Source organism: Dendropsophus ebraccatus, chromosome 4, assembly GCF_027789765.1.
Source record: "Dendropsophus ebraccatus isolate aDenEbr1 chromosome 4, aDenEbr1.pat, whole genome shotgun sequence".
Taxonomy (NCBI): Eukaryota; Metazoa; Chordata; class Amphibia; order Anura; family Hylidae; genus Dendropsophus; species Dendropsophus ebraccatus.
In genome coordinates this window covers 7,098,166-7,124,484 of record NC_091457.1, presented here as the reverse complement: position 1 = coordinate 7,124,484, position 26,319 = coordinate 7,098,166, and the positions used below count along the sequence as shown (strand labels likewise).

Sequence of the window (26,319 nt, the reverse complement as noted above, 5' to 3'; positions counted from 1 at the left end):
CCTCCTTCGGTGCGGTCATACAGATTCAGGACCCCCCTCCTCCTCCGGTGCAGTCATACAGAGTCAGGACCCCCCTCCTCCTCCGGTGCGGTCATACAGAGTCCGGACCCCCCTCCTCCTCCGGTGCGGTCATACAGAGTCAGGACCCCCCCCGCCCCCCGTTCCTCCGGTGTGGTCATACAGAGTCCGGACCCCCCTCCTCCGGTACGGTCATACAGAGTCAGGACCCCCCTCCTCCTCTGGTGCGGTCATACAAAGTCTGGACCCCCCTACTCCTCCGGTGTGGTCATACAGAGTCCGGACCCCCCTCCTCCGGTGTGGTCATACAGAGTCAGGACTCCCCCTCCTCCTCCGGTGCGGTCATACAGAGTCCGGACCCCCCTACTCCTCCGGTGCGGTCATACAGAGTCAGGCCCGCCCCCGCTCCTCCGGTGTGGTCATACAGAGTCCGGACCCCCCTCCTCCTCCGGTGTGGTCATACAGAGTCCGGACCCCCCTCCTCCTCCGGTGCGGTCATACAGAGTCCGGACCCCCCTCCTCCCCCGGTGCGGTCATACAGAGTCAGGCCCCCCTCGCCCCCGCTCCTCCGGTGTGGTCATACAGAGTCCGGACCCCCCTCCTCCTCCGGTGCGGTCATACAGAGTCAGGGCCCCCCTCCTCCTCCGGTGTGGTCATACAGAGTCCGGACCCCCCTCCTCCTCCGGTGCGGTCATACAGAGTCAGGCCCCCCCCGCCCCCGCTCCTCCGGTGTGGTCATGCAGAGTCCGGACCCCCCTCCTCCTCCGGTGCGGTCATACAGAGTCAGGGCCCCCCCCCGCTCCTCCGGTGTGGTCATACAGAGTCCGGACCCCCCTCCTCCTCCGGTGCGGTCATACAGAGTCAGGCCCCCCCCCCCCCGCCCCCGCTCCTCCGGTGTGGTCATACAGAGTCCGGACCCCCCTCCTCCTCCGGTGTGGTCATACAGAGTCAGGCTCCCCCTCCTCCAGTGTGGTCATACAGAGTCAGGACCCCCCTCCTCCTCCAGTGCGGTCATACAGAGTCAGGACCCCCCCCCCCCTCCTCCGGTGCGGTCATACAGAGTTAGGCCCCCCCCCGCTCCTCCGGTGCGGTCATACAGAGTCCGGACCCCCCCTCCCCCGCTCCTCCGGTGTGTTATCTCTTCGCCAAAACTGCCAAGTCAGCCTGTGGTCAGGATAGCGGAGCCTGAGGCGGTGCGTGAGTGAGGGGGTCGGCATGTGGCCCCTCGTTCACCCTTTGAGGTCATGGCCATACGCGCACCCCCAGGGTATAATCTTCTCCCCGCCGCTCACCATACGGCTTACAGCAGCCGCTTTCTTCTTTGATTCCTGACATGTAATTCTTAACTCCCCGACCACAGAGAAGTGAGTCAGGAACGAAGCGAGGACAAGAAGCCGACGCCATGATGTCATCCATTACATCACTCTCCATTGTTACCCGCTGACTATATGTTACAGGAGCCTTACTGTGACTGATGCAATGATATATTAACCTGACTATGCTCAGGTCCTCCAGAGTGAGGGAGGCTCTAGGTAGCTGTTTTCCCCTCTCTGATCTTCAGGGATCAGTGTGCAAAAATTTAAAGGGGCTCTTCACTTCTATTTATTAAACAGGTCCCTTAAAGGGGTACTCCAGCAATTTTTCTTCCTTCAAATCAACTGGGGTCAGAAAGTTATATAGATGTGTAATTTACTTCTATTAAAAAATCTCCAGTCTTCCAGTAAATATCAGCTGCTGTATGTCCTGCAGGAAGTGGTGTATTCTCTCCAGTCTGACACAGTGCTCTCTGCTGCCACCTCTGTCCATGTCAGGAACTGTCCAGGTTTGCTGCTGGTCTGGACAGTTCCTGACATGGACAGAGGTGGCAGCAGAGAGCACTGTGTCAGACTGGAGAGAATACACCACTTCCTGCAGGATATCCAGTAGCTGATAAGTACTGGAAGACTGGAGATTTTTAAATAGAAGTAAATGATATATCCATATAACTTTCTGACAGCACTTGATTTGAAAGATTTTTTTTTACCAGAGTTGCCCTTTAAATGTTGTGCACAATGTATACCTGGGGACTAGGAAGCGGTTTGGCTCTAGGTGTTGATTTAGTCCAGGGATAGGGAACCTTGACCTCGTAGTTTTGAAACAGCTGGAGGGCCAAGGTTCCTTACCCCTGATTTAGTTTATTGGCAGGTTTCCCATCCTCCATGGTCACATGACTTTATAAAGTAGCAATATGTAGCAATGATGAGATACATTGTATCATGTGACCCTTATTATAGGAGATGGGGATACCCTCAGCTTTACCACAGATATTAGACTAGCACCACCTAGTGGCCATAAAACCAAGATATATATATATATATATATATATATATATATATATATATATATATATATATAGATCAGTGACAGGATCTCTTACCGTTCAGCCAGAATCTCCAGAGGTGGAGTCCCCTGGGACCAGCTCTTCACCATCCAGGCTGTATCAAACGCTGCCAGGAACCCCCGGGCACAGCCCGTCCCCATAGGCCAGAAGGGCTGTAAAGAAGAAAGCACATAGTAATGGCGGCTCTATAAAATACCCACAATGCTCTGGGGCCGGGATGGGTCTACTAACCTCCAGCAAGCTGTCCCCGACCAGCGCCACCAGCAGATGATGGCCCCGGCGCTCCCTGACCAGCGCTGCGTTCTCCGAGGCGTACATGGAGGTGAAGTCAAACATGGCCACGTCCGGCTGCCCGTAATGATTGATGGCAAAGTCCAGGGACGGCAGCTGGTAATTGGTGGCAAAGTCAGCGGCTTCTCTTGCATAGGACTGTAGGCTCTCCTGATCCACGTTTTCCGCACATAGAAGCATCTCAGCGTCAGCGCAGTCCTGGGGAGACAGAAGGTCACAGGTCAGAGGTCATCACAGCGACCAGCGCAGGTCAGAGAGGCAGCGGCCACGACCACCTACATTCAGGATGACGCCCTTATCCAGGAGGCTCTGCTTCTTGGCCGTCATTACAAAGTAGTGTGTGCTGTCCTTATAATAGACAATGTTCTCCAGATCAATCCCTGGAAGGAGAAGAAGAGAGCTATAGTGAGCGCAGCTCCGGAGTATAATAACTCAGTACAGGATCAGTAATGTATGTACACAGTGACCCCACCAGCAGAACAGTGAGTGCAGCTCTGGGGTAACTATCACCTGTCACCTGGACACCTCCAAAATCACCCATCACATGGATGCCGCCGCTGTCACCTGTCACCTGGATGTCGCCGCTGTCACCTGGACACATTCACTGTCACCTGGATGCCGCCACTGTCACCCGTCACTTTTTGGCTGCTGCCGCTGTCGCCTGTGGCCTGGACACAGCCACTGTCACCTGTCACCTGGACGCCACCACTGTCAACCGTCACCTGGATGCTGCCACTGTCACCTGTAACCTGGACACCGCCGCTGTCATCTGTCACTTCTTGGCTGCTGCCGCTGTCGCCTGTCACCTGTGGCCTGGACATCACCACTGTCAGCTGTCACCTGGATGCTGCCACTGTCACCTGGACATTGCCACTGTCCTCTGTCACCTGGATGCCACCACTGTCACCTGGACGCCGCCACTGTCACTTGCTGCCCTCACTGTCACCTGGACGCCGCTGTCCTCTGTCACCTGGACGCCACCACTGTCTACTGGACACCGCCACTGTCACCTATCACCTGGACGCGGCCACTGTCACCTGTCACCTGGATGCCGCCACTGTCACCTAGACGCTGCCACTGTCACCTGGAAGCCGCCACTGTCATTTGCTGCCATCACTGTCACCTGTCACCTGGACGCTGCCACTGTCACCTGGACGCTGCCACTGTCACCTATCACCTGGACACCGCCACTGTCACCTGTCACCTGACGCCGCCACTGTCACTTGCTGCCGTCACTGTCACCTGTCACCTGAACGCCGCCACTGTCACCTGGACACCGCCACTGTCACCACTCAGAATTAAGACAAACCTGTTTCCTCCTTCAGGTCCTGAAAGAATTTCTGATTGAAGATGAAGGCCACTCCGCTGATCTCCTCCACTTTGGCCTCCGCCGTGGTGTTCCTGTTGACGAAGTTGGCGGTGATGGCGATGGCCAGTTTACCTCGAAACTCCTTCCTCCTGAACCCTGCAAGAGAAAACCAGTGTGAACGCAGCCGGATCACTATTCTGCACACTCCTGAAACACTCTGTGCTGCATGGAGTCTTCCCCTTACCTCTTTACATCATGATCACTGCCCCTTTAAGATCTATACAGTCCTCTTCTTAAATACTCTGTGCTGCTGTGAGTCTGTTCTGTGACTTTGAACCTGTCTCCATTTGATTTGTCACTTACAATGTATGCTTAAATCCTCTGTGCTGCAGGGGTTCCTACTCCTTCCGTTATCTCAATCTGTTACCTCCATTTGTAGTGTCCTGGACAGCTCTATACTGAAATCCTCTGTGCTGCTGGTGACCCTGTTCCTTCCACTATCTTAGTCTGTGACCCCCGACTTGTCTCCATTTGCCTTGCCACATACTACTCTATACTGAAATCCTCTGTGCTGCTAAGGACTATAAATACACCAGTGCCTGAGGTCACATGATGCAGGTTACGTGTACCGCATGAACATTACTGGTTCTTAAAGGGACACAGACATACAGATGCCAACCCTGCAACTATCATCTCTGCCCATTGCCGCTCACCTGCCAGGGTGTTCCTGCGCCCATCCGCCCCGATAATGACATCAAACTCATAGTCGCATAGCGGGTGATCCTGAGGGAGGTACTCCGCCCGCCACCCGATCTCTGGGGGAGAAGAAAAGAGAAGGGAAATATTCTTCTGATTAAAACTTTTAGCCCATATAACAGCTGGCGCCATGACACACACACACACACACACACATACATATATATATATATATATATATATATATGTTCTATAGATGACACTACACAGATGGTGCGGTTATATATACCAGTAGGGCCAGTCACATATATGACCCTGCTCGCCCCGTTTCCTCTGGGTACAGTAATAACCTGAGCCGCCATCGTCCTGTATTTCCTCCTAAGCGTCTCCTGATTTACGGCTCCGGACGCCTCGCACTTTGGAATCTTCCACAATTCTTTTTGTCATCACTTTGTCATATTTATGAAACATAATCCGGACCCTTCTAAAATTATCTCTATCACCGGTGTGTGACATGGCACCATCACAGCGCTGATCCGGGCAGAGAGAGCGGGCACCGCCACATACCGCCACATAACCAGAGGGCCGCCTGCATGGCGGCCAATGTCTCCCCCTCACCAGGGCTGCTAAGTGGCTGCCGGGTGCTGGCATCCCTGCTCCATGTGTATATGACCTCCCCCCCGCTCTATGTGTATATGACCTCCCCTCTATGTGTATATGACCTCCCCCCCGCTCTATGTGTATATGACCTCCCCTCTATGTGTATATGACCTCCCCCCTCTATGTGTATATGACCTCCCCTCTATGTGTATATGACCTCCCCCCTCTATGTGTATATGACCTCCCCCCGCTCTATGTATATGACCTCCCTTCCCTCTATGTGTATATGACCTCCCCCCACTCTATGTGTATATGACCTCCCCCCCCTCTATGTGTATATGACCTCCCCCCTCTATGTGTATATGACCTTCCCCCTCTATGTGTATATGACCTCCCCCGCTCTATGTGTATATGACCTCCCCCCCCTCTATATATATGACCTCCCCCCGCTCTATGTGTATATGACCTCCCCCCCGCTCTATGTGTATATGACCTCCCCCCCCTCTATGTGTATATGACCTCCCCCCCGCTCTATGTGTATATGACCTCCCCCCGCTCTATGTGTATATGACCTCCCCCCCCCCTCTATGTATATGACCTCCCCCCCCCTCTATGTGTATATGACCTCCCCCCGCTCTATGTGTATATGACCCCCCCCTCTATGTGTATATGACCCCCCCCGCTCTATGTGTATATGACCTCCCCCCCCCTATGTGTATATGACCTCCCCCCACTCTATGTGTATATGACCTCCCCCCCTCTATGTGTATATGACCTCCCCCCTCTATGTGTATATGACCCCCCCCCTCTATGTGTATATGACCTCCCCCCCTCTATGTGTATATGACCTCTCCCCTCTATGTGTATATGACCTCCCCCCGCTCTATGTGTATATGACCTCCCCCCTCTATGTGTATATGACCTCCCCCCGCTCTATGTGTATATGACCTCCCCCCCCCCTCTATGTATATGACCTCCCTCCCCTCTATGTGTATATGACCTTCCCACTCTATGTGTATATGACCTCCCCCCTCTATGTGTATATGACCTCCCCCCGCTCTATGTGTATATGACCTCCCCCCTCTATGTGTATATGACCCCCCCCCCTCTATGTGTATATGACCTCCCCCCCTCTATGTGTATATGACCTCCCCCCCGCTCTATGTGTATATGACCTCCCCCCCTCTATGTGTATATGACCTCCCCCTCTATGTGTATATGACCTCCCCCGCTCTATGTGTATATGACCTCCCCCCCTCTATGTATATGACCTCCCTTCCCTCTATGTGTATATGACCTCCCCCCGCTCTATGTGTATATGACCTCCCCCCCTCTATGTGTATATGACCTCCCCCCTCTATGTGTATATGACCCCCCTCTATGTGTATATGACCTCCCCCCCTCTATGTGTATATGACCTTCCCCCTCTATGTGTATATGACCTCCCCCGCTCTATGTGTATATGACCTCCCCCCCCTCTATGTATATGACCTCCCTCCCCTCTATGTGTATATGACCTCCCCCCGCTCTATGTGTATATGACCTTCCCCCTCTATGTGTATATGACCTCCCCCCCTCTATGTGTATATGACCTCCCCCCGCTCTATGTGTATATGACCTCCCCCCTCTATGTGTATATGACCCCCCCCCTCTATGTGTATATGACCTCCCCCCCTCTATGTGTATATGACCTCCCCCCCTCTATGTGTATATGACCTCCCCCCCGCTCTATGTGTATATGACCTCCCCCCCTCTATGTGTATATGACCTCCCCCCTCTATGTGTATATGACCTCCCCCCGCTCTATGTGTATATGACCTCCCCCCCCCTCTATGTATATGACCTCCCTTCCCTCTATGTGTATATGACCTCCCCCCGCTCTATGTGTATATGACCTCCCCCCCTCTATGTGTATATGACCCCTCATCTATGTGTATATGACCTCCCCCCTCAATGTGTATATGACCTCCCCCCTCTATGTGTATATGACCCCCCCTCTATGTGTATATGACCTCCCCCCTCTATGTGTATATGACCTTCCCCCTCTATGTGTATATGACCTCCCCCCCTCTATGTGTATATGACCTCCCCCCGCTCTATGTGTATATGACCTCCCCCCTCTATGTGTATATGACCTTCCCCCTCTATGTGTATATGACCTCCCCCGCTCTATGTGTATATGACCTTCCCCCTCTATGTGTATATGACCTCCCCACGCTCTATGTGTATATGACCTCCCCCCCCCCTCTATGTATATGACCTCCCTCCCCTCTATGTGTATATGACCTCCCCCCGCTCTATGTGTATATGACCTTCCCCCTCTATGTGTATATGACCTCCCCCCCGCTCTATGTGTATATGACCTCCCCCTCTCTATGTGTATATGACCTCCCCCCCGCTCTATGTGTATATGACCTCCCCCCCTCTATGTGTATATGACCTCCCCCCTCTATGTGTATATGACCTTCCCCCTCTATGTGTATATGACCTCCCCCGCTCTATGTGTATATGACCTCCCCCCCCTCTATGTATATGACCTCCCTTCCCTCTATGTGTATATGACCTCCCCCCGCTCTATGTGTATATGACCTCCCCCCCTCTATGTGTATATGACCTCTCCCCCTCTATGTGTATATGACCTCTCCCCTCTATGTGTATATGACCCCCCCTCTATGTGTATATGACCTCCCCCCTCTATGTGTATATGACCTTCCCCCTCTATGTGTATATGACCTCCCCCGCTCTATGTGTATATGACCTCCCCCCCCCTCTATGTATATGACCTCCCCCCCGCTCTATGTGTATATGACCTCCCCCCCGCTCTATGTGTATATGACCTCCCTCCCCTCTATGTGTATATGACCTCCCCCGCTCTATGTGTATATGACCTCCCCCCCCCTCTATGTATATGACCTCCCCCCCGCTCTATGTGTATATGACCTCCCCCCCGCTCTATGTGTATATGACCTCCCCCCCCCCCTATGTGTATATGACCTCCCCCCTCTATGTGTATATGACCCCCCCCCTCTATGTGTATATGACCTCCCCCCGCTCTATGTGTATATGACCTCCCCCCCTCTATGTGTATATGACCTCCCCCCCGCTCTATGTGTATATGACCTCCCCCCCCTCTATGTGTATATGACCTCCCCCCTCTATGTGTATATGACCCCCCCCCCTCTATGTGTATATGACCTCCCCCCGCTCTATGTGTATATGACCTCCCCCCCCTCTATGTATATGACCTCCCTCCCCTCTATGTGTATATGACCTCCCCCCGCTCTATGTGTATATGACCTTCCCCCTCTATGTGTATATGACCTCCCCCCGCTCTATGTGTATATGACCTCCCCCCCCCTCTATGTATATGACCTCCCTCCCCTCTATGTGTATATGACCCCCCCCCCTCTATGTGTATATGACCTCCCCCCGCTCTATGTGTATATGACCTCCCCCCCCCTCTATGTATATGACCTCCCTCCCCTCTATGTGTATATGACCTCCCCCCCGCTCTATGTATATATGACCTCCCCCCCGCTCTATGTATATATGACCTCCCCCCTCTATGTGTATATGACCTCCCCCCGCTCTATGTGTATATGACCTCCCCCCCCTCTATGTATATATGACCTCCCCCCTCTATGTGTATATGACCTCCCCCCGCTCTATATGTATATGACCTCCCTCCCCTCTATGTGTATATGACCTCCCCCCCGCTCTATGTATATATGACCTCTCCCCCGCTCTATGTATATATGACCTCCCCCCTCTATGTGTATATGACCTCCCCCCGCTCTATGTGTATATGACCTCCCCCCCCTCTATGTATATATGACCTCCCCCCTCTATGTGTATATGACCTCCCCCCTCTATGTGTATATGACCTCCCCCCGCTCTATATGTATATGACCTCCCCCCCCTCTATGTATATATGACCTCCCCCCGCTCTATGTGTATATGACCTCCCCCCGCTCTATATGTATATGACCTCCCTCCCCTCTATGTGTATATGACCTCCCCCCGCTCTGGGTGTATACGGCCCCTGAACCTGTATATTCTCCACCTTATAATACACAGGAAAAGAAATTACTTTGATTCTCTTGATCTTCCGGAGGTTCCAGGAGTTTCACGAATTCTACATTCACATGGATCTCCACCCCATGCAGGAGAGCGATCTTAAAGAGCATGAGCTGCAGCTGCCAGATACCTGCAAGACACCAGAGACTGCGTGACAGAGAGCTCACAGAGCATTGTCTATAGACAGGACTAGCTATGTACCATGTATCAGTCTGAAGCTCTCAGAGCATTGTCTACACTGGATACAGCTGAGAGCAGGACTAGCTATGTACAATGTATCGGTCTGGAGCTCACAGAGCATTGTCTACACTGGATACAGCTGAGAGCAGGACTAGCTATGTACAATGTATCAGTCTGGAGCTCACAGAGCATTGTCTACACTGGATACAGCTGAGAGCAGGACTAGCTATGTACAATGTATCAGTCTGGAGCTCACAGAGCATTGTCTACACTGGATACAGAGCAGGACTAGCTATGTACAGTGTATCAGTCTGGAGCTCACAGAGCATTGTCTAGAATAATAAAGTCCGGTATGGAGGACATATCCTATACAGGTGATGATGGGACCTCAGGAGATGGCGGTACATACTTATATGATCGATGGCTCCGGCACAGAACTTTCCATAGAACTTCTTGGCTCCGAGGCAGCGCAGGTCGTGGATGGTGTACGGCCAGAGGTGGAGCACGTTGTTCCGGGAGAACGTGTCTCTCTTCTCCACAACCACCACTTTGGCTCCTAAGCAGGCGAGTTCGATAGCCGTCCGCAGTCCACAGGGGCCCCCACCGATAATCAAGCACTATGGAGAAGAGAGGAGACAGGGTTATATACAGGGTTATGTCATATATACCTATAGGTCTAACACAGCTCCATCCAGAGGCTCCAAACTAATGTGACCACATGGTGCACGATAACTGTGCCGCCATCTACTGTACTCAGTGAGCTGCCCCATCACACCAGGGCCCATCACCAGCCATTGCTGAAGGGGGCCCCACTAGTCCTGACAGTCTGGTCACCACCAACTACATAAGATGCAGCTACATGACTGTGTATATTACGGCACTGTTATGTGGGCACTGTATGGCACATTTATTTATTCATCATAGAGAAGGAGTCAGCAGACACCCCCACCACTGACGTTACTCTTAATAACAGATTAGATAGTCAGCTCTGTGGCTGTGGGGGCGCCTCCAGCCCCCTCCATTCTGGCAGCTGCTCTCCCACCTGCCTGCTCCGGCTCTGACCCCAGGTGAACGTCCCGGAGAAGCGCTCAGCCCCCTGCCGCCTGTATGTACGGAGCCGCCACATTCCAGACCTGTTCTAACACATCATCTGTACAATGCACGGAGTGAGGTAAGGGGTCTGTCATCCCATATCCCAGGGGTGAGGTCATAGCCTGGGATGGGGGGTACAATACAAGATCGCAGGTCACAGCCGGGGTGGAGGGTGCCGACCCATCTCATTCCCTACAGGGAAGGTTTCCCAGGGATAATAAAGATGTTGGTGATCTCCTCTATGGTCTCCACCATCTGGATGACTGGCGTTCTAGCTGGCCCTCTGGCTGGTATTATGCTGGCACTGTGGGCAGCACCATTCATAGGGTACTTCAGCTCAGGCTACTCTTAAGGGCACTATAGGATTGATAGAAGTATTCTGGCTGGCATTATACATGAGGGCACTATGGCTGGCACTATACATGGGGGCTCTACGGCTGGCACTATACATGGGGGCTCTATGGCTGGCACTATACATGGGGGCTCTATGGCTGGCAGTATACATGGGGGACCTATGGCTGGCACTTTTCATGGGGGCTCTTTGGCTGGCACTATACATGGGGGCTCTAGGACTAGCACTATACATGGGGGCTCTATGACTGCCACTATACATGGGGGCTCTATGACTGCCACTATACATGGGGGCTCTATGACTGCCACTATACATGGGGCTCTATGGCTGGCAGTATACATGGGGGCTCTATGGCTGGCAGTATACATGGGGGCCCTATGGCTGGCAGTATACATGGGGGCTCTATGGCTGGCAGTATACATGGGGGCTCTATGGCTGGCAGTATACATGGGGGCTCTATGGCTACCACTATACATGGGGGCTCTAGGACTAGCACTATACATGGGGGCTCTATGGCTGGCACTATACATGGGGGCTCTATGGCTGGCACTTTTCATGGGGGCTCTATGGCTGGCACTATACATGGGGGCTCTAGGACTGCCACTATACATGGGGGCTCTATGGCTGGCAGTATACATGGGGGCTCTATGGCTGCCACTATACATGGGGGTTCTATGGCTGGCACTATACATGGGGGCTCTATGACTGCCACTATACATGGGGGCTCTATGGCTGGCACTATACATGGGGGCTCTATGGATGACACTATACATGGGGTCTATGGCTGGCACTATACATGGGGGCTCTATGACTAGCACTATACATGGGGGCTCTATGACTAGCACTATACATGGGGGCTCTATGGATGATACTATACATGGGGGCCGTATGGATGACACTATACATGGGGCTCTATGGCTGGCACTATACATGGGGGTCGTATGGATAACACTATACATGGGGGCTCTATGGATGACACTATACATGGGGGCTCTATGGATGACACTATACATGGGTGCCGTATGGATGATACTATACATGGGGCTCTATGGCTGGCATTATTCATGGAGATTCTGACTGGCACCATGTATGAGGGTACTCTAGCTGGGCATTACCCAGAAGGGCACTCTGGTTGGCACTGTTTATATGGTGCATTCTCACTGGCACGGATTATTGGGGCAATCTTTTTGGCCTGATTCTAAGGGCACATAGGTTGGTGTCACTCATAGGGGCATCCTTTATTTTGCATGAAGCACTCACTATAAATCATGCCCATTAGGATTTACCCCTCAGTCAGTCCTGGACTACAACCCTCATCGTGCTCTGCGGGAATGCTCAGCGCTCCAGGAGGACAGGCCGGACTAATCATCTCATCATCCTCAGCGCCCGGCAGACGGGTTACTCCTCCTAAATATACACAGAGAACGCGCCAATCCCTGCAGAAAGGAAAACATCCAGCAGACTGTGCTGCCCGAACCCTGCCAGATGTGATCAGCGCTGCGGGGAGAGGGGGGGCAGCGGGCACTGGGAGGAGTGTGTGTACACAGCCATGGTATAGGGGGCCACACTGATATGTATGGGGGGAGCAGTGTGTACACAGCCATGGTATAGGGGGCAGCACTGCTATGTATGGGGGGGGAGTGTGTACACAGCCATGGTATAGGGGGCAGCACTGCTATGTATGGGGGGTGCAGTGTGTACACAGCCATGGTATAGGGGGCAGCACTGCTATGTATGGGGGGGATGGGCAGTGTGTACACAGCCATGGTATAGGGGGCAGCACTGCTATGTATGGGGGAGCAGTGTGTACACAGCCATGGTATAGGGGGCAGCACTGCTATGTATGGGGGGGATGGGCAGTGTGTACACAGCCATGGTATAGGGGGCAGCACTGATATGTATGGGGGGGGGGGGGGGGGGAGTGTACACAGCCATGGTATTGGGGGCAGCACTGCTATGTATGGAGGGAGGGGGAGTGTGTACACAGCCATGGTATAGGGGGCAGCACTGCTATGTATGGAGGAGCAGTGTGTACACAGCTATGGTATAGGGGGCAGCACTGCTATGTATGGGGGGGGAGTGTGTGTACACAGCAGTGGTATAGGGGGCAGCACTGCTATGTATGGGGGGAGCAGTGTGTACACAGCCATGGTATAGGGGGCAGCACTGCTATGTATGGGGGGGGGGGGCAGTGTGTACACAGCCATGGTATAGGGGGCAGCACTGCTATGTATGGGGGGAGCAGTGTGTACACAGCCATGGTATAGGGGGCAGCACTGCTATGTATGGGGGGAGCAGTGTGTACACAGCCATGGTATAGGGGGCAGCACTGCTATGTATGGGGGGGGGAGCAGTGTGTACACAGCCATGGTATAGGGGGCAGCACTGCTATGTATGGGGGGGGGGGGCAGTGTGTACACAGCCATGGTATAGGGGGCAGCACTGCTATGTATGGGGGAGCAGTGTGTACACAGCCATGGTATAGGGGGCAGCACTGCTATGTATGGGGGAGCAGTGTGTACACAGCCATGGTATAGGGGGCAGCACTGCTAAGTATGGGGGGAGCAGTGTGTACACAGCCATGGTATTGGGGGCAGCACTGCTATGTATGGGGGGGGGGGAGCAGTGTGTACACAGCCATGGTATAGGGGGCAGCACTGCTATGTATGGAGGGAGGGGGAGTGTGTACACAGCCATGGTATAGGGGGCAGCACTGCTATGTATGGAGGAGCAGTGTGTACACAGCCATGGTATAGGGGGCAGCACTGCTATGTATGGGGGGGATGGGCAGTGTGTACACAGCCATGGTATAGGGGGCAGCACTGCTATGTATGGAGGAGCAGTGTGTACACAGCCATGGTATAGGGGGCAGCACTGCTATGTATGGGGGGAGCAGTGTGTACACAGCCATGGTATAGGGGGCAGCACTGCTATGTATGGGGGGGAGTGTGTGTACACAGCAGTGGTATAGGGGGCAGCACTGCTATGTATGGGGGGAGCAGTGTGTACACAGCCATGGCATAGGGGGCAGCACTGCTATGTATGGGGGGGATGGGCAGTGTGTACACAGCCATGGTATAGGGGGCAGCACTGCTATGTATGGGGGGGGGGGGGTGTACACAGCCATGGTATAGGGGGCAGCATTGCTATGTATGGGGGGGAGGGGGGGGAGTGTGTACACAGCCATGGTATAGGGGACAGCACTACTATGTATGGGGGGGGGGGGGGAGTGTGTACACAGCCATGGTATAGGGGGCAGCACTGCTATGTATGGGGGGGGGGTGTACACAGCCATGGTATAGGGGGCAGCACTGCTATGTATGGGGGGGGGGGAGTGTGTACACAGCCATGGTATAGGGGGCAGCACTGCTATGTATGGGGGGGATGGGCAGTGTGTACACAGCCATTGTATAGGGGGCAGCACTGCTATGTATGGGGGGGGGGGTGTGTGTGTACACAGCCATGGTATAGGGGGCAGCACTGCTATGTATGGGGGGGGGGGGGGAGTGTGTACACAGCCATGGTATAGGGGGCAGCACTGCTATGTATGGGGGGGGGGGAGTGTGTACACAGCCATGGTATAGGGGGCAGCACTGCTATGTATGGGGGGAGCAGTGTGTACACAGCCATGGTATAGGGGGCAGCACTGCTATGTAAGGGGGGGGGGGGTGAGTGTGTACACAGCCATGGTATAGGGGGCAGCACTGCTATGTATGGGGGGAGCAGTGTGTACACAGCCATGGTATAGGGGGCAGCACTGCTATGTATGGGGGGAGCAGTGTGTACACAGCCATGGTATAGGGGGCAGCACTGCTATGTATGGGGGGGGGGGGGAGTGTGTACACAGCCATGGTATAGGGGGCAGCACTGCTATGTATGGGGGGGGGGGGCAGTGTGTACACAGCCATGGTATAGGGGGCAGCACTGCTATGTATGGGGGGAGCAGTGTGTACACAGCCATGGTATAGGGGGCAGCACTGCTATGTATTGGGGGAGCAGTGTGTACACAGCCATGGTATAGGGGGCAGCACTGCTATGTATGGGGGGGGGGGGGAGTGTGTACACAGCCATGGTATAGGGGGCAGCACTGCTATGTATGGAGGGAGGGGGGGGGGGGGGGGAGATGGGGCCCAGATGTTCATTCACAAAAACTCTCAGGAAAATCTCCATCCAGAAAACATATTATTCACCAGGAAGCGGCGGCCATTGCCAAAAACGTCTATTCAATCCATAAAGCTCAGATGTGATTATATCGCTATGGAAACTGAAGGAAAGGAAGCGAAACTGACAACTCCTGCTGACACCCGGGCATCCACCCCAGTGGGTCACTATGGAGGGGTCACCATCACACCCGGCCCCTGCGGCCCGCACATTGCTGTATAGTGGGGGTCAGTATGGAAGGGTCAAGGTCACACCCGGCCCCTGCGGCCCGCACATTGCTGTATAGTGGGGGTCACTACAGAGGGGTCACCATCACGCCGGACCCCTGCATCCCCCCATTGCTGTATAGTGGGGGTCAGTATGGAGGGGTCACCATCACACCTGGCCCCTGCGGCCCCCACATTGCTGTATAGTGAGGGTCACCATCACGCCCGGCCCCTGCATCCCCCCATTGCTGTATAGTGGGGGTCAGTATGGAGGGGTCACCATCACACCCGTCCCCTGCCGCCCCCACATTGCTGTATAGTGGGGGTCACCATCACACCCGGCCCCTGTGGCCCGCACACTGCTGTATAGTGGGGGTCACTACGGAGGGGTCACCGTCACACCCGTCCCCTGCAGACGTTCCATCAGGACATCATTGCCCTTCACCATTCTGCCCCCCTGCCCCTAGAGCGCCCCCTCTGGCAGACAGGTAGCTGGTTATTTTCCTCTAGGTTGGCCCGGCGCCCCTCAGGATGTTATAAATAGCCCCCGCCCCCCCTGAGGACGCTTCCAGGAGACGCACATGTAATACGCGTCTGATTCGCCGTTTCTGCCGGGTGGTGGAAATTCTGACGGTACATTGTCATCCTCTCCCGGCGGAGGCTCCAGAAAAAGCTGATGACACAACGTGCGGAACAAGATGTTCTGAACATGTTTTACTGATCGGGACGGGAAGAAGGTGCAAGACGGGGGGAAAATTCTCAGAAATGTCTCAAGAACTGGAAGAAAAACTCCCGTCTGTTCTCCATAGATGGGTAAGGAGCGAGCCGGGAACGAGACGCCATCCACATGTATAGAACTGATCAGAGCTGCAGGGTAAAGCGTAGCACAGCAACCTACAGTAGCTGTCTGTCTTCGCCATTGGCTGTCAGGGCATGCTGGGAGTTGTAGTCTTTGCCGCCTGCATGCCGGCACTTGCTCCTATAATAGGGAGAATTCCCAGTTGGAGAGCGGCCAGCACCATATCCTGGATGAGACCCAGCTGCCTCCACATCCAGATCACTGAAAACAAACACTGGTTTGGGGATGTTCCCTGCGTCCCCCTGACAACCCTGCCTGGCCGTGTCTCTATAAGGAGAGGGGGAGATCTCCTGTCACATGCAGATGAACATCTTAGGAGGTCTGAGAAAGCAAAGACAGATGATCCCAGGCCTTCATAGCAACACAGCAATTGGATGCACATTGGGCAGAACCCTCTGACATCTGAAGTGCGGCCCTGCTACCATGCACAGGGAGAGGCAGCGCTCTTAAAGGGGAACTCTGCAAAAAAATTTTCCAAATCAACTGGTGTTAGGCAGTTATACAGATTTATAATATACTTCTATTAAAAAAAATCTTCCAGTACTTATCAGCTGCGTATGTCCTGCAGGAAGTGGTGTATTCTTTCCAGTCTGACACAGTGCTCTCTGCTGCCACCTCTGTCCATGTCAGGAACTGTCCAGAGCAGGAGAGGTTTTCTATGGGGATTTGCTACGGCTCTGGACAGTTCCTGACATGGACAGAGGTGGCAGCAGAGAGCACTGTGTCAGACTGGAGAGAATACACCACTTCCTGCAGGGCATACAGCAGCTGATAAGTACTGGAAGACTGGAGAGAATACACCACTTCCTGCAGGGCATACAGCTCTTCTGTATAGATGGAGCCCAGGTAGGTGATGCCCCTTATGCCAGTCTGTTCCTGACAGCAGCTATAGGAACACAATATTACTATACAGACTGGGTGAAAGCTGACACCACAAAGCTGGCATAGTGCCACCAGGGAGGGGCGACCCGGGCACAGGCGGCAGGAAATTGCATGATGTCTGTGATGTCCTCTTGCGCGCTCTATACGGCAGAATCTGCCAACGTCCTCACTTATCAGAAGGGAACTATAAACGGTTTCCATGATACCACCGATAACAGGATGATGCCCTGCACCGCGACCTGGGACAACAGGCACGTCCTCAGCTGTCCACACAGTCCTGGACATAACCGGTGTATCCTGCGACTGACCCAAGATATATATATAGATGCCGACATGAAATCTATACATCTCAGCAAACAAGCTTTACATAGCTGCCAATGATAAAATTAAGGGGGTATTCCACTCAAACATAAGTTTTGATATGTTGCTGCCCATGATGAGACGAACAATTCCTTCCATACTTGTTATTATCTAATCAGTCTCCTTCCCCCAGTTCTCAGCTGCTGCTTTCTGCTGAAGACAAAAAAAGTCTGTGTTTGAGCTTTTCTCTCTGTCTCCCCCTCCTCCCCCCTTCCTTCTGAGATGGCTGATATAAACAAGTCCCTGGCAGGCTGTATCTGCAACATTGTAGCTTCTCTGTAATGCTGGGAGGGATAATCAAAGCGAATTCATCAGCAACTTGACCTCAGAATTACAAAGAAGCTACAATGTTGCAGATACAGCCTGCCAGGGACTTGTTTACATCAGCCGTCTCAGAAGGGAGGGGGAGACGGAGAGAAAAGTCTCACCATGGGCAGCAACATATCAAATGTTAGGTTTCAGTGGAATACCCCTTTAAACAAGATAAGTCAGTGCATTCTGTCCACAGCAGAAGCAAATCCTCATAGAAAACCTCTCCTGCTCTGCACAGTTCCTGACATGAACACAGGTGGCAGCAGAGAGCACTGTGTCAGACTGGAGAGAATACAACACTTCCTGCAGGACATACAGCAGCTGATAAGTACTGGAAGACTGGAGATTTTTTTTTTTAACAGAACTTAATTACAACTCTATAGAACTTTCTGACACCAGCTGAGTTGCCCTTAAACTATGTTCTTGGTGTTTTCGCTCCTATAGAATTCCACATAGAGGTGTCACTGTTACCGCACCATGAAAACATTCCGCGCCGTCTGTACTATCTATATATATAAGTATCACCGAGCTGCTATGGGAGAATACAGACAGCGGCTTAGGTTCTGACACACAGCAGCAAATCCTCAGCTCTGTCTGGTGATAGCATCCCTATATCCAGGAGGCGGTTTCATCACTATCCGCCAATGTCCAGGCCGGAGATGGAGGTGAGGTGATGAGGGAGGTATGTGAGCGCTGTACACGCGGAGTTCTGTGCACGCCCCTTGGCTGAACACTCTCATCTTTGCTGCTTGTTATAGTCGAAACATTTGGCAGCGAACAAAATCATTTCTTTGTTAAGTCGGGTGCCAAAAATGTCAGTGATGTAAGGCGAGTCAGTGTCAGTGCACAAAGGGAACAGGAGATTATCCACAGGATCAGGCGGTCAGCGACTAACAGGAACAAAGAGCTAGAGAGAAATCACACCGTATAATAGAGGGAATATATAATATAAGGACCATGAGGACAATACAACATAGGGACCATACAATATATGGAACATAGGACCATGAGGACAATACAACATATAGACCATATAATATCAGAACCATATAATATAAGGACCATGAGGACAATACAACATATAGACCATATAATATCAGAACCATATAATATAAGGACCATGAGGACAATACAACATAGGGACCATATAATATCAGAACCATATAATATAAGGACCATGAGGACAATACAACATAGGGACCATACAATATATGGAACATAGAACCATGAGGACAATACAACATATAAACCATATAATATCAGAACCATATAATATAAGGACCATGAGGACAATACAACATATAGACCATATAATATCAGAACCATATAATAAAAAGACCATGAGGACAATACAACATAGGGACCATACAATATATGGAACATCGGACCATGAGGACAATACAACATATAGACCATATAATATCAGAACCATATAATATAAGGACCATGAGGACAATACAACATAGGGACCATATAATATCAGAACCATATAATAAAAGGACCATGAGGACAATACAACATAGGGACCATACAATATATGGAACATATAACACAAGGACCATATAATATGAAGACAACACAACATAAGGACCATATAATATCAGAACCATTTAATATAGGGAACATATAATACAAGTACCATATAATATCAGAATCATATAATACAAGAACCATAAGGACAATACAACATAAGGACCAAATAATATCAGGGCCATATAATTTAGGGAGCATATAATACCAGGACCATATAATATCAGGACCATATAATATCAGGGCAATATAATACTAGGACCATATAATATCAGGGCCATATAATACAAGGACCATATAATTTCAGGGCCATATAATATCAGGGCCATATAATACAAGGACCATATAATATCAGGTTCATATAATATAAGGACCATATAATCTCAGGACCATATAATCTCAGGACCATATAATATCAGGACCATATAATACAAGGACCATAAAAGATCAGGTTCATATAATATAAGGACCATATAATCTCAGGACCATATAATCTCAGGACCATATAATATCAGGACCATATAATATCAGGGCAATATAATACAAGGACCATATAATCTCAGGGCCATATAATACAAGGACCATATAAGATCAGGTTCATATAATACAAGGACCATATAATATCAGAAACATATAATACAAAGACACTATAATTGGCTGAGCACAGTTATGCTCAGCCAATCACGGCTGAGCAGCTGATGACGTGGCGAGACGAGACGAGACGTGACGAGAGAAGCCAGCATGAGGGGCGGCTGGAATGGTTCGGCCGGCCTCCCGAAGATTACGTCATCGACACAAGATGGCGGCCAGGGTCGACAGCAAACACGTAAGTATAATGCACCAACACTTCCGGGGTGGGGGGGAACACAGGGAAGGGGGCCATTCACTTAAATAACACACATTACAAAGTTGTGTGTGTTATTTAGTGAATAAAAGTTAAACGCCGCACTACTCCTTTAAGACAAATGTGTATGCAGAACCAACTAGAGATAATCAACTCTTTCCGTCTATCTACTATATCTATTATGCAGTGCTAGACACTACCAAGGGAGAAGAGTCAGGGATAATCTCAGCCCACGCCGCGAACCAGTCTAAAAGGTGCAAGGCAGTATCCTGATATACAAGAGGAACTATCCTGGATAGGACAAAGCTACCAGAGGGTATACGTATCCTATCTCACAGTGCAAGTAAACTGGGAAACCTTCGGACACTTAGCTTCACCCAGGTAACCAGGGCTGGGGCTTGTATGACCCTAGTAGGACGAGTACCGTTGGGCTGAAGGTGGTGGTCAGACTGTCAGTCTAAACACGGGTACAAGTACTACATTAGGTTGGGACTCCCTTGACAAACTCCTCTCCTGTATGCTGCTCCACTATACTCTAAACTTCCTAAGCACCACTACAACTACCTCTACTCTACGTTTTCAAGCATTTCCTCCGCACAACTGAGTTTAAGCACTAAAGTCTGTACAAAGACACAAGAGACTGTACAGTAAAGCTGTTCTATTTTTTCTATCACTGGGACTCAGTCATCCTTTCCTCCGCACCAGCACCTATACACACTAGCCGCACACCTTGGGTCATTCTTCCCCTTTCTGTGGGTGGCGGTACCAATAGTCCGGGACTAACCTTGACACTCCAGTTGTTGCAAAACTACAATTCCCATCATGCCTGAACCACCAAAGATATGGCTTTGGCTTCCCAGGCATGATGAGAGTTGTAGTTTTGCAACAGCTGGAGTGTCAAGGTTAGCCATCACTGCACTAGTACCATAGCACCCTAGTAGCTTATAGCACCAGGAGATGCAGCCCTTAGGGCCCTATTCCACCGGACGATTATCGTTCAATCGTTCGAATCTAAACGATAATCGTTCAGTTGAAATGCAGTTAACGATTAACGACTGAACGAGAAATCGTTGATCTCTTTATAAGACCTGGACCTATTTTTATCGTTGCTCGTTCGCAAAACATTCGCAAATTGTTCGCATTGAATAAGACGTTGTTCGGTCATTCGCAGTAGATACGAACGCAATAGCGAAGAAATAGCGAAGAAAAACGATCGCAAATACGATCATAAGTAACGATTATCGTACCATGGAAATGAGTGAACGATAGCGGTCGTTTGAGATTATTAATCGTTAACGATTATGCGAACGATAATCGTCCGTTGGAATAGGGCCCTTATGCTCCATCTGTATCTACCAGGATACAGAACCAGGAGTGACCATCACCATGTGCTGCTATCATTATACTAATGATAGATCTGCTCTATAGGATGTAAGATGAGACCACAGATCACAGTATAACACATCTATCCATCCAGCAGGAGACACGGACTGTAACTATATCACCCGACCACCATCTCCACACGCAGCTCAGTCTCAGCAGATTCTTTTTTAAGACCAACATGTCTGTAACTATATAAAGAATTATTCCTGAAAAGGAGGAAGACTCCACAATCTGTGAAGACCAAGAGAGGTCTGACTATCTGCTATCCATCTCCTGTCTCCTATCTGCTATCTATCTATCTATCTATCTATCTATCTATCTATCTATCTATCTCCTGTCTATTATGTATCTATCTACCTAGCTAGCTGTCTATTCTAAAGAATATAACTACTCAAATACTGCCCCCTATATACAGGAATATAACTACTATAATACTGCCCCCTATATACAGGAATATAACTACTATAATACTGCTCCTATATACAGGAATATAACTACTATAATACTGCTCCTATATACAAGAATATAACTACTATAATACTGCTCCTATATACAGGAATATAACTACTATAATACTGCTCCTATATACAGGAATATAACTACTATAATACTGCCCCCTATATACAGGAATATAACTACTATAATACTGCTCCTATATACAGGAATATAACTACTATAATACTGCTCCTATATACAAGAATATAACTACTATAATACTGCTCCCTATATACATGAATATAACTACTATAATACTGCTCCCTATATACAGGAATATAACTACTATAATACTGCTCCTATATACAGGGATATAACTACTATAATACTGCTCCTATATACAGGAATATAACTACTATAATACTGCTCCTATATACAAGAATATAACTACTATAATACTGCTCCTATATACAGAAATATACTACTATATTACTGCTCCTATATACAGGAATATAACTACTATAATACTGCTCCTATATACAGGGATATAACTACTATAATACTGCTCCTATATACAGGAATATAACTCCTATAATACCGCCCCCTATATATAAGAATACAATACCCCTATAGTACTCTGGCGCTGCCTCCTGTGGGTGAGAATGTATATTATTCTATACACGTCTGGCATCTCTCCATGTGATAAGATCACTTTCTGGACTTCCTGTTATGTGACGCGTTTCGCTCTCTAGCGTTGCGCACCGGACGCCACAGACAGCGGAGACCTCGGCTCACGTTCCCTCCTAAATAATTCAACAACAAATGACCGGCAGCTGCTTATATGGCCGTCAGGCAGCGGTGACGGTGCGGCGCTCCTGCACGCTCAGGCGGTTTTCTGTGTGGTCTCCTGACATCAGTCTTCATTCCAGGAATATGAATGTATGGAGTGAGGGAAGCTGGGAAAGGATCGGCGATAACTCCCCACGTGTAATAAAATCCATCATAATTAGATTATGGAGAGGAGAGGAGGCAGGAGCCGAGCTCAGTGACCTCCATCCTCGGCTGACACCATGAGAACCGGAGAAACACAGACCTCACCCACTGAGAACACAGCAGCATTCTTCTTAACACAAGAAATCCACGGCTTAAAGGGAGGAAATCTTTCAAATCAACTGGTTTCAGAAAGTTATATAGATCTGTAATTTACTTCTATTAAAAAATCTCCAGTCTTCCAGTACTTATCAGCTGCTGTATGTCCTGCAGGAAGTGGTGTATTCTCTCCAGTTTGATACAGTGCTCTCTGCTGCCACCTCTGTCCATGTCAGGAACTGTCCAGAGCAGGAGAGGTTTTCTATGGGGATTTGCTGCTGTTCTGGACAGATCCTGACATGGACAGAGGTGGCAGCAGAGAGCACTGTGTCAGACTGGAGAGAATACACCACTTCCTGCAGGACATACAGCAGCTTATAAGTATTGGAAGACTGAAGATTTATTAATAGATGTGAATTACAGATCTATATAACTTTCTGAAACCAGTTGATTCGAAAGAAAAAAAAAAATTTCACCCGAGTACCCCTTTAACCTCCTAAATCCTTACAGGATCTTCTGCACCCCCACCCTCCATTATAATGAGAATAATAAAAAGGGGTACACACCCTCTGTCATAGAGTCACATTGTATAAACCATAAGACTTGGAGGCGGTATGGAGAATATACGGTATATTTGTATAGAATCCGGTGATCCCCGGAGAGGCAGAGCTCTAGGTATCAGCTGCGATTATTTTGCGCTGACGCGGGGGAATTAGGCGACAGGGGGCTCTTTGTTTAGCCGGTGCTGGCGCTGAATGAGACGCATGATAATATTTGGGATCGGGTCAATCGGATCCTTTGAGGAGCCGGAGACGTCGACAATCTTTGTATTGTTCTGTCAGTGGGAGCGGGGGAGCGGCCGCTTATTCTGGGCTGGAAACGGTGGCTCGTGTCCTTGTCGACATCTGAGGGAATTAGCCCGAGGCCTCCGCAGATCTGCCGGGAGAGATCACTCACACATTGTTTCTCTCATGAAATATTAATTCCAGAAGTTCATTCTGTATCCAAGAAACACAAAAGCCGCAGTCATGGGATGGTGATCGTCGCCCCACGCGCCCCCTGTCAGTATAAATGTATGGGAGCTGGGGGCCCAGGTGTAGAGAAGGCCTTGAAGTAATGGGGCCCTGAAAGAGAGGGGCCCGATCCTTATTCATCCTCTCTATTACACATCCATGGCTCCTGAAGGCTTCACCAGGAGGCTGTGCACAGCAGGGGTAGAGTGGGCAGGAGTCCCCGCCCCCGAGGAGCTGGACAGGAATCCCCACCCCAGAGGAGCTGAAATGGAATCCCTTCCCCAAGGAGCTGGACAGGAATCTCCGCCCCCGAGGAGCTGGATAGGAATCCCCACCCCCAAAGCGCTGTACTGTAATCTCCGCCCCCGAGGAGCTGGATAGGAATCCCCACTCCAAGGAGCTATACAGGAATCCCCACCCCCAAGGAGCTGGACAGGAATCCCCACCCCAGAGGAGCTGGACAGGAATCCCCACCCCAAAGGAGCTGAAATGGAATCCCTTCCTCAAGGAGCTGGACAGGAATCCCCACCCCCAAGGAGCTGGACAGGAATCCCCACCCCCGAAGAGCTGGACAGGAATCCCCACCCCCGAAGAGCTGGACAGGAATCCCCACCCCAAAGGATCTGGACTGAAATCCCCACTTCAGAGGAGCTGGACAGGAATCCCCACCCTAGAGGAGCTTAAATGGAATCCCTGCCCCGTGGAGCTGGACAGGAATCCCCACCCCTGAGGAGCTGGACAGGAATCCCCACCCCAAAGGATCTGGACAGAAATCCCCACTTCAGAGGAGCTGGACAGGAATCCCCACCCCAGAGGAGCTGGACAAGAATCCCCACCCCAAAGGATCTAGACTGGAATCCCCACTCCAGAGGAGCTGGACAGGAATCCCCACCCTAGAGGAGCTTAAATGGAATCCCTGCCCCGAGGAGCAGGATAAGAATCCTCGCCCTGAAGAGCTGGACTGAAATCCCTGCCCCCGAGGATCTGGAAAGTAATTCCTGCCCCCGAGGAGCAGTACTGGCGGGAAAGTGGCCAAGATGTTATGTAAAGTGTGAAACCATCCAGGGGGGCCGCACCCAGCACCACAATGGGGGACAACTTTGGGGGGCTCGGGTGATAGGTCAAGCAGGTATAACAGGTGACGTCAAAGTGCAAGAGAGAGACAAAGCTCCACCTGGCAAACAGGGATCCTTCTCCATGCAAAGAGTGTATCATGGGAAGATGATAGGCTCTAGCTGGAATGTGTGGGGTGAAGACTGTCTCTCATGGCGCCATGTGAACGACTGTCTTCTATAATACCAGCTTCAGAGCCAGAGGTCGAGGAGCCTTGGTGATGGTTCTGGTGGAGTCCGCAGTGTGTGAATCATATACAGTGGTACCTTGATTTACGAGTAACTTGGATTGAGAGCCTTTGGAAGAAGAGCTCACAGTTTTTCAATATTGTGTCTTGGTGTAAGAGCATTGCTTTGGTGTAAGAGCTCCCTGTACTAGGTGGGAGGGGGAGTGGGGAAGGGGCTTGGTTTGCATAGCGGGGTCTACAGCTCTGTACTCTGACCCAGGAAGTCTCCTTCACCTTCCAAATCATAGCAGATCCACCTCAGGCTGGGGCTTACATCAGGGGACAGGACTGTGGGGGTAATCTCTCCATAGCTGTAACCCCTCTCTCCCCGGACAGAGAGCGCTGCATGTATGTGCCCACATATACCCTGCTCACTCCTTCCTGCTCCCTGCAGTCTGTCCGCCCTTGTGTTTCCCATCCTCTCCATTCCTCCTATACTGTGCCTGCACTCACACTCAGCTATACACAGTGCTGCTATAATGTACCTGCACTTACTCTCAGCTGTACACACTGCTGCTATACTGTGCCTGCACTCACACTCAGCTATACACAGTGCTGCTATAATGTGCCTGCACTCACACTCAGCTATACACAGTGCTGCTATATTGTACCTGCACTTACTCTCAGCTGTACACACTGCTGCTATACTGTGCCTGCACTCACACTCAGCTATACACAGTGCTTCTATAATGTGCCTGCACTCACACTCAGCTATACACAGTGCTGCTATATTGTACCTGCACTTACTCTCAGCTGTACACACTGCTGCTATACTGTGCCTGCACTCACACTCAGCTATACACAGTGCTGCTATATTGTACCTGCACTTACTCTCAGCTGTACACACTGCTGCTATACTGTGCCTGCACTCACACTCAGCTATACACACTGCTGCTATACTGTGCCTGCAC

The 26,319-nt window shown here is 50.7% G+C and overlaps 1 protein-coding gene across 16 annotated transcripts in view; it reads right to left on the bottom strand.

Annotated features, from left to right (window-relative positions):
* Positions 1–26,319, bottom strand: part of MICAL2 (microtubule associated monooxygenase, calponin and LIM domain containing 2) — a 168,218-nt gene that overhangs the window by 106,714 nt on the left and 35,185 nt on the right. For all 16 annotated transcript variants that reach the window (XR_011362519.1, XM_069965047.1, XM_069965051.1 and 13 more), the window contains exons 3-9: positions 9,961–10,168; positions 9,385–9,501; positions 4,712–4,813; positions 3,999–4,154; positions 2,969–3,069; positions 2,630–2,887; positions 2,435–2,550 (exon numbers count right to left, since the gene is read on the bottom strand). Coding sequence is in view for 15 of the 16 variants with exons in the window: in XM_069965047.1 (XP_069821148.1) it covers positions 2,435–2,550; positions 2,630–2,887; positions 2,969–3,069; positions 3,999–4,154; positions 4,712–4,813; positions 9,385–9,501; positions 9,961–10,168 (1,058 nt within the window). In the remaining variant the exon portion in view is untranslated. The remainder of the gene's footprint in view (positions 1–2,434; positions 2,551–2,629; positions 2,888–2,968; positions 3,070–3,998; positions 4,155–4,711; positions 4,814–9,384; positions 9,502–9,960; positions 10,169–26,319) is intronic.